Source organism: Lutra lutra, chromosome 5 (genome assembly GCF_902655055.1).
Source record: "Lutra lutra chromosome 5, mLutLut1.2, whole genome shotgun sequence".
Classification (NCBI taxonomy): Eukaryota; Metazoa; Chordata; class Mammalia; order Carnivora; family Mustelidae; genus Lutra; species Lutra lutra.
In genome coordinates this window covers 66,104,583-66,122,858 of record NC_062282.1, presented here as the reverse complement: position 1 = coordinate 66,122,858, position 18,276 = coordinate 66,104,583, and the positions used below count along the sequence as shown (strand labels likewise).

Below are 18,276 nucleotides of genomic sequence, written 5' to 3'. Positions count from 1 at the left end.
TTAAAATAGTTGAATCCTTTTGGAAAACCATACAGAAGTAGATACATCAAGACACAAAAAATCTAATACAGATAATTCCACAATCGGCATTTTATCCTCAGGAAATAATTCCACAAACATTATTAGGAAATTATTACTAGAAAGTAATTCCACAGATATTACCTATCAAGACTTTACTTAAAATACTAACATCTACTTCACCAAAGAACTGATCTCAGTGGCTTTATTACCTGCACTGTAATACTTCTGCCCAAAGCTCTACTATGTGGGGAAAAAAAAAGCACTTTAAGGGACACCTGGGTGGTTCAGTTGGTTGGGCGACTGCCTTTGGCTCAGAGTAATGATCCTGGAGTCCCGGGATCCAGTCCCGCGTCAGCCTCCCTGCTCCGGAACAGGGGTGTCTGCTTCTCCCTCTGACCCTTTCCCCTCTAGTGTTCCCTCTCATTCTCTCTCAAATAAATAATATCTAAAAAATAGAAAAGCACGTTAAATGTAGAATTTTATTACCTCTCAACAACTGCTCTGTAATTCTTTACAGGTGACAGCATGCGTAGAGTGCTTATTCCTTGATATAATTATAAAAACAAATTCAATACACTGTCGACTGAACAAAAGGTAATGTTAGAGAAATACTTTTGGAGGTAAAATTCCAATAACAATTAGCATGGCACTATTGTCTATTATTTTTACTGAGTACAAAGATTAAGTTGTACATCACCTACTTGCACTAGGGATCCCCAACAGCTCCAATTACACCATGAGGAGAAATTAAGAGATGACAAGGGTAATATACCCTCATAATTTACAAAGAAAGACTACCTTCAGACTCTTCCTGGTATATAAGGGAATATCATATAACCAGTAATTATTTTTAATTTACTATAGTGTGTAAATACAATTGTTCATACTCTAAAATGGATTTTATCCTTCCAGCAATCTTTACCAGAGTATTATGGTATTTTATACAGCATTACTGGAGATGTGAAAAGAGCTTTAGAAACCTTAATAAAGTAATTTGCCTAATAAAAGCAACCCTAAAATCTGTTTCAATTTATAAAAGGGAAACCACAAGTATGTACGGCTTTGTTCATTCTCTATCTAAAAGTGGAAGCAATGCTTAAAAATTATGGTTTGTATATAACCATTACAAAGAATGTAGATCATCTAGCAAGAACTCTCAAAACGCAACAGTAAAAAAAATAAAAAAAATAAAAAAATAAAACAATCCAATTAGAAAATGGGCAAAAGAGATGAACATATTTCACCAGAGGATATACAGATGGCAAATAAGCACACAAAAAGATGTTCAACATCATTAGCTATCAGGAAAATGCCAATTAAAACCATAATGAGATATCATTACATAACTATCAAAATGGCTGAACTAAAAATAGTGACCATACAAACGCAAATCAAAACCACAATTAGATATCATCTCACACCTGTCAGAATGGCTAAAACCAAAAACACAAGAAACAAGTGTTGGCAAAGATGTGGAGAAAAAGGAACCCTCATGCACTGCTGGTGGAATGCAAACTGGTACAGCCACTGTGGAAAACAGTATGGAGGTTCTTCAAAAAAATTAAAAATAGAATTACCAGATGACCCAGTACTTCCACTACTGGGTATTTACCTAAAGAATATGAAAACACGGGGCGCCTGGGTGGCTCAGTGGGTTAAGCTGCTGTCTTCGGCTCGGGTCATGATCTCAGGATCCTGGGATCGAGTCCCACATCGGGCTCTCTGCTCAGCAGGGAACCTGCTTCCCTCTCTCTCTCTGCCTACCTCTCTGTCTACTTGTGATCTCTCTCAGTCAAATAAATAAATAAATAAATCTTTAAAAAAAAAAAAAAAAGAATATGAAAACACAATTCAAAAAGCTGTATGCACCCCTATGCTTACTGCAACATTATTTGCAAATAGCCATGATATAGATATATACAATGGAATATCAGTCATAAAAAAAAGAATGAGATCTGCCTTTTGCAACATGGATGGATCTGGAGGGTATAATGCTAAGTGAAATAAGTCAAAGAAAGACAAATACCCCAAGATTTCTAATCTTCTTCTTCTTTTTTTTTTTTTTTTTAGAGAGAGAGAGCACGCCCATGCATGTCAACAGGGGGTGGTGAGGGGCAGAGAGAGAGGGGGAGAGAATCTTAAGCAGGCTCCACTCCCAATGTTGGGCTTGATCTCACAACCCTGAAATGACCTAAGCCAAAATCAAGACTCAGATGCTTAACTTCCTGAGCAACCCAGGCATCCCAGGAATTTAAGAAACAACATAACAAAAGAAAAGAGATAAAAGACTAGACTCTTAAACAGAACAAACTGATGGTTACCAGAAGGAATATTTGGTGGGGGGGGGGGATGGGCAAAATGGATTAAGGAGATTAAGAGTACACTTATAATGAGCAGTAATGTGTGGAATTGTTGAATTATTAGGGGCACCTGGGTGGCTCAATCAGTTAATCGTCAGAATCCTGATTTCAGCTCAGGTCATGATCTCATGGTGGTTGGATGGAGCTTGCCTAGGGCCCTGCACTCAGTATGGAATCTGCTTGAGATTCTCTCTCCTTCTCCTTCTGACCCTCCCCTCTTCCCCAGCTCTTGTACACTCGCCCTCTCTTGAAATAAGCAGAATCTTTAATTTTAAAAAAAAAAAAAAGGAACTGCTGAATCATTATACTGTACCCCTGACACTAATACAACACTTGTGTATTAATTACACTAGAAAGGAATGAATGAATGAGGAAAAGAAAAAAGGGGCGCCTGGCTGGCTCAGTTGATAGAACGTGTGACTCCCTGATCTCTGTGGTTCTAAGTTCAAGCCCCATGGGGAATGTAAAATTTACTTAAAAATAAAAATTTTAAAAAACAAAAAGAAGGGCGCCTGGGTGGCTCAGTGGGTTAAGCCTCTGCCTTCGGCTCAGGTCATGATGCCAGGATCCTGGGATCGAGTCCCGCATTGGGCTCTCTGCTCAGCAGGGAGGCTGCTTCCTCCTCTCTCTGCCTGCCTCTCTGCCTACTTGTGATCTCTGTCAAATAAATAAATAAAATCTTAAAAAAAAAAAAAAAAAAAGACGAGGGGTGCCTGGTTGGCTCAGTTTTGAGCGCCTGCTTCGGCTCAGGTGATGACACCAGCATCCTGGGATGGAGCCCAACATTGGCTCCCTGCTCGGTGGGAGGCCTGCTTCTCCCTCTCCCACTCCCGCCTTCTTATATTCCCTCTCTCTCAAATAAATAAAAATCTTAAAAAAAAAAAAAGAAAACAAACAAACAAAAAGAAGGGGCGCATGGGTGGCTCAGTCATTAAGCATCTACTTTTGGCTTAGATCATAATCCCAGGGTCCTGGGACCAAGCCCTGCATCAGACTCCCTGCTCGACTGGAAGCCTGCTTCTCCCTTTCCCACTCCCCCTGCTTGGTTCTCTCTCTCACTGTCTCTCTCTCTGCCAAATAAAGGAAAAAAATTTTAAAAAGAAAAAAATTAATAATAATGACAACATCAAATGGTAACAATGATGCAGAGAACTGCATCACTCATACAGTGCTGGTGAGAATGTAAATGATACAGTCACTCTAGATATCAACTTGACAGCTTCTTATAAAACTAAACATGTCACTACCATACAATTCAACAATTCTAACTCTGGGGCATAAATTTATCCCAGAAAAATGAAAACTTATGTTTAGACAAAAACCTGTACACAGATGTTCACAGCACTTTTACTTCTAAAAGCCAAAAGCTGGAATAAAGCCAGATGTCCTTTAACAGGTCCATGGTTAAACTGTGGTATATCCAAGATCTGTGGAATCCTACTTAGTAATAAAAAGGAATAAAATATTGATCCAGAGACTTACATATATAAGTGAAAAAGCCCAATCCCAAAAACTATATACTGTATGATACCATTTATGTAACATTTTTGAAATAACAAAATCTTACAAAGGACAGATTTAGTAGTTAGCAAAGGCTGGAAAAGGAGCTTCAAGAAAGGAGATGGTTATGATACAAAAGGGCCAGAGGAGAGATCCTGTGGTGCTAAAACTATTCAGTATCTTGACTGTGGTGGTACATATATGAACCTATACAGGTGAGAAAAATGTAGGAAACTTAATATATATATATAGTATATATTATGCATTACATATAATGAGGACAGGTATAACTGGAGACATCTGGTACAGGTCTTTTTAGAAATACGAACTTCCTTTTGGGGGAAAAAAAAACAGTAACATGAAAAACAAAAACTGGGACATCTGAACAAGATTGGTGGATTACAACAACATCAATATCCTCATTATAATATTAGACATCGGGCGCCTGGGTGGCTCAGTGGGTTAAGCCGCTGCCTTCAGCTCAGGTCATGATCTCAGGGTCCTGGGATCGAGGCCCGCATCGGGCTCTCTGCTCAGCAGGGAGTCTGCTTCCCTCTCTCTCTCTCTCTGCCTGCCTCTCCGTCTACTTGTGATCTCTCTGTCAAATAAATAAATAAAATCTTTAAAAAATAATAATAATAATAATAATATTAGACATCTTCACAAAACATTAGCATTGCAAAACCAGGCGAAATATGTAAGAGATCGCTTTGTATTATTTCTTAAAATTGTAAACCTACATTTATCTCAGTAAAAATTTCAATAATAGGGGCGCCTGGGTGGCTCAGTGGGTTGGGCCTCTGTCTTCAGCTCAGATCATGATCTTAGGGTCCTGGGATCGAGCCCCTCGTCAGGCTCTCTGCTCAGCGGGAAGCCTGCTTCCCCCCCTCTCTCTGCCCGCTGCTCTGCCGACTTGTCATCTCCCTGTCTCTCTCTAATAAAGAAATAAAATCTTTAAAAAAAAAAATACCCTTAACATGTTAACAAAGGTATTGAGTAATAGATATTCAGGCCACTTACATTACCAAAATATTTTTAAAAGGTACATATATAAAGAAAATTCTAATAGGACATCGAGTGCAAATGAGGAATATGAGGGTTGATACAAAGAGACTTTTACATTCCATTTTTGACTTTTTTTTTACCACAATCCACTCTATCTTATTACCTTTCTTTTCCCTTTTTTTTTTTCCGTAAAGATTTTATTTATCTGCTTTGACAGAGAGAGAGGGAGAGAGAGAGATCACAAGCAGGCAGGCAGAGAGAGAGGAGGAAGTAGGCTCCCCGCCGAGCAGACAGCCCAACTGGGGGCTCCATCCCAGGATCCTGAGATCATGACCTGAGCGGAAGGCAGAGGCCCAACCCAATGAGCCACCCAGGCGCCACCCTTTTTTAAAGTAGGCTCCACACCCAGTGTGGAGCCCAACATGGGGCTTGAACTCAAGACCCAGAGATAAAAACCTGAACTGAGATCAAGAGTCAGACGTTAAATCGACTAAGCCACCCACATTCCCCTATTTATTACTTTTCTAACTAAACACTAAACTTCTTCAAAAGGCTACACTTGAGACATTAAAAAAGTTAAAGAAACAATCATTCAATGAAAATCAAACCTACCACCGCAAAAGAGATGGGATCTTCTTTTCAATGGATTCCCGTGAAAACCAGAGGATAGAGATTCAACATTTATATACACAGCAATGACAAAGGACAACCAGCAAAAATGCAATAACGTAATGAAGTTATAACACTTAACAGATGGAGTACAGAAAGATCCTGATCCTACTGCACATTAAATTCTGGTTCCCAAGCAAAAATGGGTAAAATTCTGATTATTAAACACAAACAGATTAATGTCCTTAATTTAGCAAGTTAAAGCAGAAGTATTTGGAAGAACAGAGAAGAAAGCAAAAATGCAGAGATCTATTTCTCAAAATTCATGACTAACTCTTCCAAATATGTTTTTAGTTCTTGGCATATAATAATAAAGGCATCATTTACTGAGCACCTACTTCAGAACCAACACCATCAAGCTGCTTCACATAAATTACTTTGTTGCACACTCTCAAAACAACCCTGTAAGTAAGGGACTAGCCCCAATTTAGAGATTAGCAACTGCGCCTCAGAGACTAAAGGGACTTCTCCAACTAAACAGGAAGCACAATACACACTCAGGTATCTGTTCAACAAAACCAATATGATTTAATAACCACAATTAAAAGACTCTAAGAACAGTAAGAAAAATTAATGATATTAGATACCAGATATTAGGGAGCTCAAATTCAAAAGCCTTTGAAATTGAGTGCATGAGGAGATAAAGTAAAAAAAAAAACAACAACAAAACAAAAATAAACCAACTCTTAAATTCTGAAAGTGGTACATAGAGTCCACTCATCACCTTCCTACTAAAATTTACTCCCCTCCCAACTTGTACCACTGTACGATCCACTCTTTCTTTAACTGAGTCACTACAAAGAAAGCACCATGTTACATACTGTTAACATGTAAAGATGAATCAGACCAGGAAGATAAAGGCAGGAGCCATGGGTAAGTGTAAAGCAAACCACCATTAATAGTGCAGACTGGCTAAACCCAGGACACCCTGGGTATAGCATATGAGATTTCACAATGTCAGGAAAGGGTCCATGGGCCTAATTATATGTTAGGCAAATCGGGGAAAAAAGTGAGGTATTCACTTAAGGTAAAACTTTAACCAGGGACCTAGGATTTCTTATCTTCAAAGTCAAAGGTAATTTTGGGTAAGAGAGACTGGAAAGAAAAACTATACGAAGATGGGCGGTAAAGCCTCACCCTAGAATAGAAATGAAGAAATGAAAAATGGAGAATTTGTATAAATTAGAAATCCCATAATAGGGCACCTGGCAGGCTTAGTCAGAAGAGCGAGCAACTCTTGATCTTGCAGTCGGGAGTTCAAGCCCCACGTTGGGTGTAGAGACCACTTAAATCTAAAATTAATTGTAAAAAAGTAATGCCTGGGTACCTCAGTCAGTCAAGCACCTGACCTCCGCTCAAGTTATGATCTCAGAGTTCTGAGATCAAGCCCCAGGTCAGGCTCACGGTTCAGCAGGGAGTCTGCCTGTCCCTCTTCCTTTGCCCCTCTCCCAACTCATGTGAGCATGTACACACTGGCAAGCATACTCTCTCTCTCTCTCTCTCTCTCAAATAAATAAATCTTTAAAAAAGCTTAAAAAAAAAAAAAAACTTTAGGGGCGCCTGGGTGGCTCAGTGGGTTAAAGCCTCTGCCTTCAGCTCAGGTCATGATCCCGGGGTCCTGGGATGGAGCCCCCCATCAGGCTCTCTGTTCAGCGGGGAGCCTGCTTCCGCCCCCCTCTCTCTGCCTCCCTCTCTGCCTACTTGTGATCTCTGTCAAATAAATAAAGAAATTATTTTTTTAATTAAAAAAAAAAAAAAAAACTTTAAAAAAAAGTTCACTTTGGGGCTCCTGGGTGGCTCAGTGAGTTAAAGCCTCTGCCTTCGGCTCAGGTCATGATCTCAGGGTCCTGGAATCGAGCCCCGCATCGGGCTCTCTGCTCAGCAGGGAGCCTGCTTCCCTCTCTCTCTGCCTGCCTCTCTGCCTGCTTGTGATCTGTCAAATAAATAAATTTTTTTTTTTAAAAAGTTCACTTTAGGGACGCCTGGGTGGCTCAGTTGGTTAAGCAGCTGCCTTCAGCTCAGGTCATGATCCCAGCGTCCGGGGATCGAGTCCCACATCGGGTTCCTTGCTTGGCGGGGAGCCTGCTTCTCCCTCTGCCTCTGCCTGCCATTCTGTCTGCCTGTGCTCGCTCGCTCTCCTCTCTCTCTGACAAATAAATAAAATCTTAAAAAAATAAAATAAAATAAAATAAAATAAAATAAAATAAAAAGTTCACTTTAAGGATGGCATACAAGGCCTATCTTTATACTCTGTCTCCTGACAAACCCACTCCTCCACAGATGCCTATCAAAGAATTTCTTGGCATTTGTATATATTATCCCTTCTTACTTACCGTCATGTCTCTGCTCAATTACATATAACCCCTCTGTGAAGCTCTTCCTGATTACTCCAGACATGCCACACTGCTGTATCACTAACACCTATTAGACCACTTAGTATTCTGTACTGTCACTGTTCACATTTGTCTTCCTTAAACAGTAAAGTTCCCTAAAAACACAGACTACGGGGGTGCCTGGGTAGCTCAGTGGGTTAAGCCTCTGCCTTCGGCTCGGATTGTGGTCTCGGGGTCCTGGGATCAAGTCCTGCACTGGGCTCTCTGCTCGGCAGGGAGCCTTTTCCCCCCTCTCTCTCTGCCTGCCTCTCTGCCTACTTGTGATCTCTCTCTCTGTCAAATAAATAAATAAAATCTTAAAAAAAAAAAAAAAAGACTATGTCTTCCCTTTCTTTTTTTTTAATACTAGCAGCCCCTGGCATAGAGGAAGCACTCAAATGTGGTTTGATCACATAAATGAATTAAGTTACCCCAAAGTTCCACCCTTAAAATGAACAGGAGGATGATGCCATCATTAACACAGAAGAAAATGCATGTCTGGCAATATAAGGGACAGGTTTGAACGTTGAGTATGATACAGGTGAAAGAGAAGGTGGGTTATAGTGACTAGAATTTCTTAGTCTGAAGCTCAGAAGTCAGGTCAAGAGCATTTTCACACAGCAGAGTAGCAGTAAAGTGAATACATGTAAGTATATGAGACTGGAAAATGAAAGAGGAAGAAAAGAGAGCAAGCAGTCAAAGGACAGTTTAAAGGAGTGGTAGTCAAATGCTGCCAAGTCTGGTATAGTATTGAAGTGTCCCCTGTGACTTATAGAAGAATAGATATAGCAGACAGGAGGATATACATAAAAGCCAATTCACAGAGCATTAAAGAGAGGTAAACAAAGTAGATAACTCTTTAAAGAAATTCACCACAAAGGGGAAAGATCACTGGAGGGATTATAGGATACACACATTTTTCCTTTAGAATAGGAAGATGTCATCCCATTTTTAGGCAGAAAAAGCGATATATTAGGTAGGGGCACCTGGGTGGCTCAGTAGTTAAGGGTCTGCCTTAGGCTCAGGTCACAATCCCCGGGTCCTGGGAACAAGCCCACGGTCGAGCCCCACATTGGGCTCCGTACTCACCGGGAACTCTGCTTCTCCCTCTCACTCCCCATGCTGTGTTCCCTCTCTCACTGTATATCTCTCTGCCAAATTAATAAATAAAATCTTTAAAAAAGAGAGAGAGAATGAAGACTCCAGAGGAAAAGAGAAAAGAATAATGAGTAACATAGGGTCCTCCAGCAAGGCGGGAGTGAGTAGAACCTGAGAGGCATGGAGATAGGATCTATTTTCTTCTGAGACAGGAAAGGAAAAAGTAGAGAATTGCTGCAATGATGAGAGCAGAGGAAGAGAATCCCTAAGGAATCACTGTCTCAGGCACCAACAAAAGCCTTACATATTATCTGCACTCACCTCTCCTTCTTTCCTCAAATGGAGACTCCAATTTTGCCTCCAATCCAGGCCACCCAAAAGGACTGCCCATTTCCCTCCTCTGAAATAATCTTTTGGACTATCCCCCCCACTTTCTTTCTACTGCTGATTCTGCCCAAGTCTAAATTTTAATTACAACTGCAACAGACTCCTGCATCCTAATGCTGCTTCTACTCTTCCCCAGCCTGTTTTCCAAACACAGACTTCATCATTATCACTTCTCAGCTAAAATCCCTTGCTGGCTCCCAATCCTATCACTTTAACAGTAAATGTCACAGTCGAGATTTCTAGGCCCTATTACTTGACTACATCCATGCTACCCACCCAACCCCAACAAATACCCCTTGAAAATATTATATTCATTTAATTCTCCACATCCAAAATACATTTCTAAACCTAACCAAACCCAACCAAGACCAATTTAAGTTCTACTTCTTCCCTGAAGCCTTGATGACTCTAGGTTTCTCTCATCTTTCCACTCAACTCTTAAACCTCTTAATCATCCACAACACACAACTCAGTATAGTGGGTGATTTTTGAGTACTTTATGAATCCCCGAGATTGTAAGTAGGGGATTGTTACAACACCAAAGTACCTCTTTTTATGTATTTTTAAAAGATTTCATTTATTTATATGAGGGAGAGAGAGAGAGAGAAAGACAGACATATTGAGAGAGAGCATGAGTGGGGAAGAGAGGAAGAAGCAGGCTTCCCGCTGACCAGGAAGCCTGACATGAGGCTCTATCCCAGGATCCTAGGATTATGACCTGAGCCAAAAGCAGACACTTAACCAACTGAAGCAGGTGCCCACAAAATATCTATTTTTTTTTTTAAGATTTTATTATTTAGAGAGACACAGTGAGACAGGGAACATAAATTGGGGGAGTGGGAGAGGGAGAAGCAGGCTTCCTGCTGAGCAAGAAGCCCAAAGAGGAGCTCAAATCCAGAACCTGGAATCGTGACCTGAGCCGAAGGCAGAGCCACTCAGATACCCCAAAAATATCTATTTTTAAATGGCAAAAACATCTCCATTCAGGGGCGCCGGGATGGCGCAGTCAGTTACGCATCCCACTCTTGGTATCAGCTCAGGTCATGATTTCAGGGTCATGAGATCCAGCCACAAGTCAGGCTCCTCTAAGCACAGAGTGGAATCTACTTGAGATTCTCTCTCTCTCCCCTTCACTGTCCCTCTCCCCACCTGCACGAGCAGGTGTGTGCTTGCTGTCTAATAAATAAACCTTTTTTAATCTCCAGGGGAGTCTGGGTGGCTCAGTCGTTGAGTGTCTGCCCTCAGCTCAGGTCACGATCCCAGGGTCCTGGGATCGAGCCTCGCTGCAGGCTCTTTCCCTCTGCCCCCTGCTTGTGCCCTCACTCTTTCTCTCTCTCAAATAAATAAATAAAATATTTTAAAAGATAAAAAACAGGGACACCTGGTGGCTCAGTCATTGAGTGTCTGCCTTCAGCTCAAGTCATGATCCCAGGGTCTGGGATCGAGTCCTATACTGGGCTCCCTGCTCAGTGGGAAGCCTGCTTCTCCCTCTCCCACCCCCCTGCTTTTGTTCCCTATCTCACTGTATCTCTCTGTCAAATAAATTTAAAAATCCTTAAATAAATAAATTCTCCATTCAAATATCTTTCTATGGACAATGTAGTGTCTATCTCCACCTAATGAAAGAACTAATATTATACTACCAGTTACAATTAAAACTGCAAAGAAATCTGGTGAAAAGATGCTGTTTTTTTCTTAAGATTAAGGCACCCCAAGACGCTGTGTTTCTTAAAGTCAACGTAAATAAAGAAAAACCATTTTGATTACAGACAAAGAAAGGATAATCCAGGTCAACCACTAAATAAATGACAGCTGACAATAATAGGACAGGAGCTTCAAAGAGTGACATGATAAACATCAAAGGATTAAGAAGTATAAGTGAACAGCAACAGAGGGAAGATAAAACAAGATTGATAAAATATCAGTTATTTTTTAAACTGGGTATGTACATGGGAATTTCTACCATTCTCTCTTCTTTGGTACATGCTTGCAATTTTCCAGAGCCTACATTTCTAAAAGAGAACCTTACTAAAACTGATTAAGTCCTTAACTATTTTACAAAAATTTACCCTCTTTATGATCATGATGAGAGTAAAACAAAATAAAGAATATCATCTCCCTATTGTACAATTTCACTGGACAATATTTCTTTTAATCCATTTGATTCTTGTCTTATTATAATAAACAGCTGCCATCAAAACCAAAGTTTTGATAGAGGTCTAAAAAATTTATTTTCGGCACACCAGGGTGGCTCAGTCGGTTAAGCAGCTGCCTTTGTCTCAGGTCATGATTTTGGGGTCCTAGGATCAAGACCCACATCAGGCTCCCTGCTCAGTGGAGAACCTGCTTCTCCCTCTCCTTCTGCCTGCTGCTCTGCCTACTTGTGCTCTCTCTCTCTCTCTGTCAAATAGATAAATCTTCAAAAAAATTTACTTTCATAATTCTTAATTTCACTTTTCAATATAAAATCCTAAGTAAACCATTTTCTCATTATGAAATGGTTGTCCCCATTTTAAGTGGATTCATTTTTAAGGATCTTCTTTAAATAGAGTATAATATATACATCAGACGAGCCTGAGCTAGCTACATCCTAAGAGTTTTGACTATCCCTAAATTCATGGATACCACCATAGTATAAAATCTCTATAAAATATCTAAGCTAAGAGTAGAAAACAACTGCTACAAATCCGCCTAGTGAGTAAACCAGGCCCAGGAAGAGTGTCAGAGACGATCAGAAGTCACTACAGAAAAACCAAGAGTACTGAGATAATTCTGATTTCAAGGGTTTTAGTCTTGTCTCTAATAATCTCAAGTGCCTTGAAGGAAGACCTATGTCATTTATGACCTCCCTTTTTACAACAAGGCTATAAAGACCCAGTGAGACAATATAGACCAAAGCACTTAATAAGCTGTAAGTTATTGCCTGTTTAAACTTGCAGCTCTGGGACCAACTTTCCTTCAATATTTTATCAAGCACCTACATATCATGAAGCATTGTACACCCAATCAAATACAAAAGCATCCAGTCAGGACGATTAACTATGACAATCATTTCACATCACTATAATCAGACAAAGTAACTCAAAAGCACATAAGGGGGGAGCCTGGGTGGCTCAGGTGGTTATGTGTCTTCCTTCCAGTCAGGTCACGATCCTGGAGTCCTGGCATAGAGATCCAAGTCAGGGTCCCTGCTCAGCAGGTAGTCTACATCTCCCTCTGCCCCTCCCTCCTACTCGTGCTCTCTCTTTCTCTCTCAAATAAATAAATAAAATCTTCAAAAAAAAAAAAAAAAAAGCACATAAGGAGAAACTGATGAGGCTGCTTACTTATGACAGGACACAGTCTGCTTATAGCTAGATATACCAAACAACAGACAATATAATCTTGAATCATGTGTCTTTCTTTAATTTAAGACAGGGAGTATATAATCCTAGTAACCATTCTTACTATTCCGTAAGAGAATCTTATTCTATCATAATATCAGACAGAACAAAAGGACAAATAGCATTTGCTAATGATTTTCTAAAATTTCCAGCCCTGAGGAGCCTGGGTGGCTCAGTCAGTTGAGTGACTCTCTTGATTTCAGTTCAGGTCATGATCTCAGGTCCTAAGATCAAGCCCTGAGTTGGGGTCCCTGCTCAGTGATGGGTCTGCTTAGGATTTCTCTCCCTCTTCCTCTGCCTCTCTGCCCGTGAGCTCACTTGTGCTCACTTATGCGCTCTCTCTCTCAAAAAACAAACAAACAAACAAACAATATGGGGAACCTGGGTGGCTCAGGGGGTTAAAGCCTCTGCCTTCGGTTCGGGTCATCATCCCAGGGTCCTGGAACCAAGCCCCCACACCAGGCTCACTGCTCAGCAGGGAGCCTGCTTCCTCCTCTCTCTTTCTGCCTGCCTCTCTGCCTACTTGTGATCTCTGTCAAATAAATAAATAAAATATTTTTTAAAAATACAATAAATCTTTAAAAAAAAATAAAATTTCTAGCCCTGAGCATAAATCTATACCTGCTGTATCAATGTATCAACTGTGAATGGTCTATATGTATTAAGTGTGTGACCATATAGAATTATTTTTAATTACACCTTTCCCAGGCTATTTTGTTCAGCTGAATCTGCATTCTCAGATTGATTTGACTTTTTCAAATCTTCAGTTAAAAAATATCAAAGGCAAAAATCAAAGCTACAGATTGCATCCACAACCTTAAACCAAAGGCCTAAAATAAACAGGTTACTTGCCTCTTCAAACCCATAAAGTCTTTAAGCAATTCAGACTTCCTGCCAGGATAAAAAAAAAATTCTACTTATACAAGTTTTCTAACTCCCAGTTTAGATACCTAACGTATTGTCTATAGGCTCCAATATTTTCAACTGTTTATAAATGAGCCAATACTCCACTGACATCTCTTTTGATGAGAAACAACAGATATAGATTCTATATATATGCTTCTAGAGAATTATCTATTTCTACTGTCAGATCTAGGGTTTTATGTAAACACAAAGGCAAAACTATACACATAAAATAATTTCAACATGAACCCAAGGAAAAGGGTTTGTCTAAGCTGCCAATAGGTTGCCAATACAGCCTATCAACCCTAAAAAATACCTAGGACAATACAGACTCAAGATAACTACCAAAACAAAACAAAAAACAAAACAAAACAAAAAAGATAACTACCAAAACAAATTTTTTAAATCTGCAACTGCCAAGTTAAGAAACCAAGAAGTTCTAAAGCATATTTCATAAATGAATCAACAAACAAAAGTGACACACCCACATTCTCGTGACTTTAAAGAACATCAAGGCTATCAAGGCTCTATGATAAAGTGAATGTTTAATGCACCCAAAATGACCAGCCCATAAAATTTTTTCTGATTAAATCTTTAAAGATTCAGATGACTCTGAATCTTTAAAGATTCAGATCACAGGGAGATCCTCTGTGGTGACATTACAGATGACCTAACAATCTGAGAAGAAAACAAAATTAGAATCAAGTATTTAAAACTGAGGGCTATCTTTTAACAACTAAGAAGTTTGATTTTAAAGATGATGAAACTCGGGGTGCCTGGGTGGCTCAGTGGGTAAAGCCTCTGCCTTCGGCTCGGGTCATAGATCCCAGGATCTGGGATCGAGCCCCACTTCGGGCTCTCTGCTCAGCAGGGAGCCTGCTTCCTCCTCTCTCTCTCTTTCTCTGCCTGTCTCTACTTGTGATCTCTGTCAAATAAATAAATAAAATCTTAAAAAAAAAAAAATGATGAAACTGAGACTGAAAGAAGTCAACTGTTCATTCTGCTAACTGATCAAGAAATTCTACAAAATTTCAAAAAAGGACCTTTATCATTTATAGTACACAGCACTACCAAGTAACAACTCAAATTAGTTCTTCTATTTCTTCACACGTACACATACCACACCTGCGTATACATACATAAACTTTGAAACTAAAAACCAGAAAAGGCTCAAAAAAGCTCAAGGCTCTGATGGTGGCATTTATCTAAAGCATAGGATGCTATACCTTCACAACAGGTAGTTCAGAAAAACTGGCCTAATTTAAATTTTGACTGATGTTCAAGAAGGTCTCCTCATCTTAGCTACTTTCAATTTGCACCCAAAATGCACTCCAAACTGAAGCAAGAGTCACCCCATCAACTAAAAAAATAAGCCATGCCTTGTGTTAAAAAAAGGACTCCAGGAAATTAATTGGTTCACCTGTGCTCATGATACCAGCAAGCCAAAGCATTTAAAGAAAAAAACAAGAACAAAAAAAAAACTAACAAATGTATACCTCCATTTGAAAAATAAAATCTGAACTCAATCAAATGCCCTTGAAGTTTTAACTCTTAGGCAATCCTCAATGGAAACTTAACCCGGAAAAATCTGAAAAGAACCAAACTCTTACAACAGATAAATTTAAAAATCAAAGTAAAATTTCCCCAAAAAGCCTATCATTAGCAATAGGCTCTCAGCTGTGAACTGATATGCAACCAAAAACCAATTAGTTACATTTCCCTTTAAGTTGCCTGTATATATACATTTATGTATATATTTAAGTTGTACCAAAAACTGCTTACAAATGGCAATTCCTGTGAAGTAGATGATGATGAAGTTCCAGGTAATTCTAGCATGTTTCCTAATGTACTGGTACTGGAGTCTGGATCATCCTGAAAAGATAAATTTATTGAGTTTAATTGCTCTTCTATGGTAACGTTTGTATCTCCTAGTGAAAAGGGGGCTGGGAGAAGGGCTGCTTTTTCATTGCTGCCGTCCACTTCATTTCTTTGCTTATTTTTCTGTGTTTCAGTTTGAGGAGCTAATGGCAAGAATGGCGATTTGACTGCACCGTGTCTACTCTCTGATGTGCTGTCTTGTTCATTTCCCATGGCCACGTCTACACCATTCTCTGATTTAGGCTCATAATTGCAGGTGGCATTGGTCTGAGTTTCCTCAAAGATCTCCTCTATACTCTCATCCTCTGTGACTGGCTGTTCTGGGTCCATTTCAGAATCTACATCTGCATCGTCCACACAAGTAAAATTCTCAAAGTGCAGAAAGCCATTCTTGATAGTCTTTGTTACTTTTACCTGGAGTTCAGGGGAGTTATTACAAGAGGGTTCCTGTTTCATAGCAAGTGCTGTTGGACCACCAGGACTCAAGGAAGTGCAAACAACTGGCGACTGAGCTCTTGAATCACTTTTTTCAGGGTCTTGAAAGGATTCTGATCCATCAGCAGACCCATTTACATACTCTACATTGATCATGGAGGCCAAATCCTGTAGTCTCCGCAGTGGAATGTAACAAGATGGAGAATCTTGTCCATAAGCATTTTGGGATGTTCCACTGGCAGTCGATAACTGCATAGTACACCCATTAAGTGGCTCAGAAAAATTGGATTGACCATTACCGAAAGGGCTGTCCTTGTCTTCAGGGGCATCTAAATTCACTGGATTGGAAAAGGGCAGCAGACAATTTCTTCTAGATAGTTCACAGGTCTGATCCATCCTGCGCCAGCATCAACCTGGAATCCAAAAACAGCAATTAATCGGAGTTTACAGGCCATTTGACTCTGATCTTCAAAATGGCAGCCACTTCTCAAGGCCTAGTGGCCTCGATGCCTTTCTGCTGCACTTCCATGGGCGGAAAAAGTTCCCCAGCTGACGATGGAAAAATGGCTTCGGTGAGCCTCCGCAAACTCCATCTTCCCGGAGCTGGGCAGATCTTGCCACATGCAAACAGCCCGTCCCTTTTTCCTGCACTGCAGACTGGTGGACAGTTGGGCTGAACTAAAATTAAAATCCCTTTGGCAGTAGAAATTCCTAAATCTCAAACAGGAATCGTCCTCCCCATCCCCCGCTGAGGGGGGGGGGGGTGTTCAGCGGCCGGATCTCCAAAAGGGAGGGGGCTGTAGGGTTCGAGGGGGGTCCCGGACGCTGCACAAAAACGTTACCCCCCCCTTCCTGGCTCGCTCGAGCGCAGCGGTCACAATAGCGCTGCACCCTGCGCCCAGCCGGCGCTGAAGCCCTTGCAGGGGCCGTGCCCAGGCCGCAGGCTAGTCGGCCGAAGCGAGTGCACCCCGAACCTCGCCGTCCAGACTGCAGAACTGTTCGGTCCACGGCTGCAAGGCCCAGAGGCCGGGACGCGGCAGGGGGAGAGAAACGGAGGCAGCCGGTGAAGCCGAGTCAGGCCAGCAGCAGCTGCTACAGCTTGACAAACATGGCTGCTGCCGACGCCGCCGCCGCCGCCTGCCCGGGCCGCGCTCCTTCCCGCAGCCGCGGCAGCACCTCCTGGCCAAGCCGATCGCACTCATCAATATTAAGCAGCAAGCAAAGTTTGCTGCAGGAGGGCCGCCGGCCCCGCGCCCACCAGCCGGCTACCTGAGGGGAGGCGGAGGCCGAGGTGCGCGCGGGAGGCCGGCGGGGCACGGGCCGCGCCGGGAGGAAGTTCGCGGCGGCCCGGCCGGCTAGGCCTGAGCCCGGCTGGTAGTGATGGAGGGGGAGGGGGGCCCGCGGCTACAACGCCGCGGGCCACCAACACCGCGCCCGGCCCTCCCCCGCACCCCTCACCTCACGGCCACCACCATCTTCCCCGCCCGGCCACCTCCTCCCTCCTCCTCGCGCCTGCCCGCCACCCACCCCAGCGCACTAGTTACCGTGCCCCGCGCCCCCTCCCGGGCCGGCTGGGGGGAGGGGGTGACCCTCATTACACTGGGGCGCGAGCGGAGCCTTGGGGAGAGAGCGGAGCCGCTCGCCGCACCCCCCTCCCCCCGCGTCTCTCTTCAGGGGAGAAGGCAGCAAGCGCGACCTGCCCCGGCCTATTCCGCCGCCGCCTCCTCCTCCTCACACCCCCACCGCGCGCGCCCCCGCGGCGGCGCGTGCGACCCAGCGCCTCGCGCCGGCCCGCGTGCGGCTGGGGCACCGAGTGCGCGCGCACCCCTTCCCCCACCGCGCGCGCGCGCTCCCTCGCCTCACTCTTCGGGGTTCAGGGCGGGTGAAGTCGGGCTCGCGAGCGCGCCGCCCAATCAGCGGAGCCGCCGCTGCCGCCCCCTCCCCTCCCCTTGCGCGCCCGCTCGCGGCCCGGGCCTACGGGCCGGCCCGGCTGCCCGGGCGGGGCCTGAGGCAGGCTCCCCAGGGGCCTCGCGCGCCTCCCCGGAGTGTCTGGGCCTGCGGGCGTCGTGGGTGGCACTCAGATCCCCTAGTCTACCTCGGGGCGCTGCGCCGGCCCCGAGCTGCACACGGCTCCTGCACCCTACCCAACTCGAGCCCCAACCCCGGCGGCACCTGGCCCGGCTGAGGCCTGTCCGACCGCCCCGCCAGCCCCGCTCGGGCCCGCGTCAGTCCCGACCTCCATCTTAGGTTACAGCCCGTCTCCCC

General features: G+C 43.0%; 1 protein-coding gene across 9 annotated transcripts in view; it reads right to left on the bottom strand.

The window, feature by feature from the left end:
* NSD1 (nuclear receptor binding SET domain protein 1) overlaps positions 1-18,276 on the bottom strand; it is a 154,843-nt gene that overhangs the window by 136,364 nt on the left and 203 nt on the right. The window contains exons 1-3 of one of the 9 annotated variants that reach the window (XM_047731425.1): positions 17,875-17,896; positions 16,311-16,424; positions 15,481-15,570 (exon numbers count right to left, since the gene is read on the bottom strand). In XM_047731425.1, coding sequence (XP_047587381.1) covers positions 15,481-15,570; positions 16,311-16,340 — 120 coding nt within the window. In that variant the 5' untranslated portion in view covers positions 16,341-16,424; positions 17,875-17,896. Of the gene's footprint in view, positions 1-15,480; positions 16,425-16,985; positions 17,247-17,555; positions 17,828-17,874; positions 17,897-18,276 lie in introns of those variants that run through there. The other 8 variants (XM_047731426.1, XM_047731422.1, XM_047731424.1 and 5 more) reach the window with 8 other exon arrangements.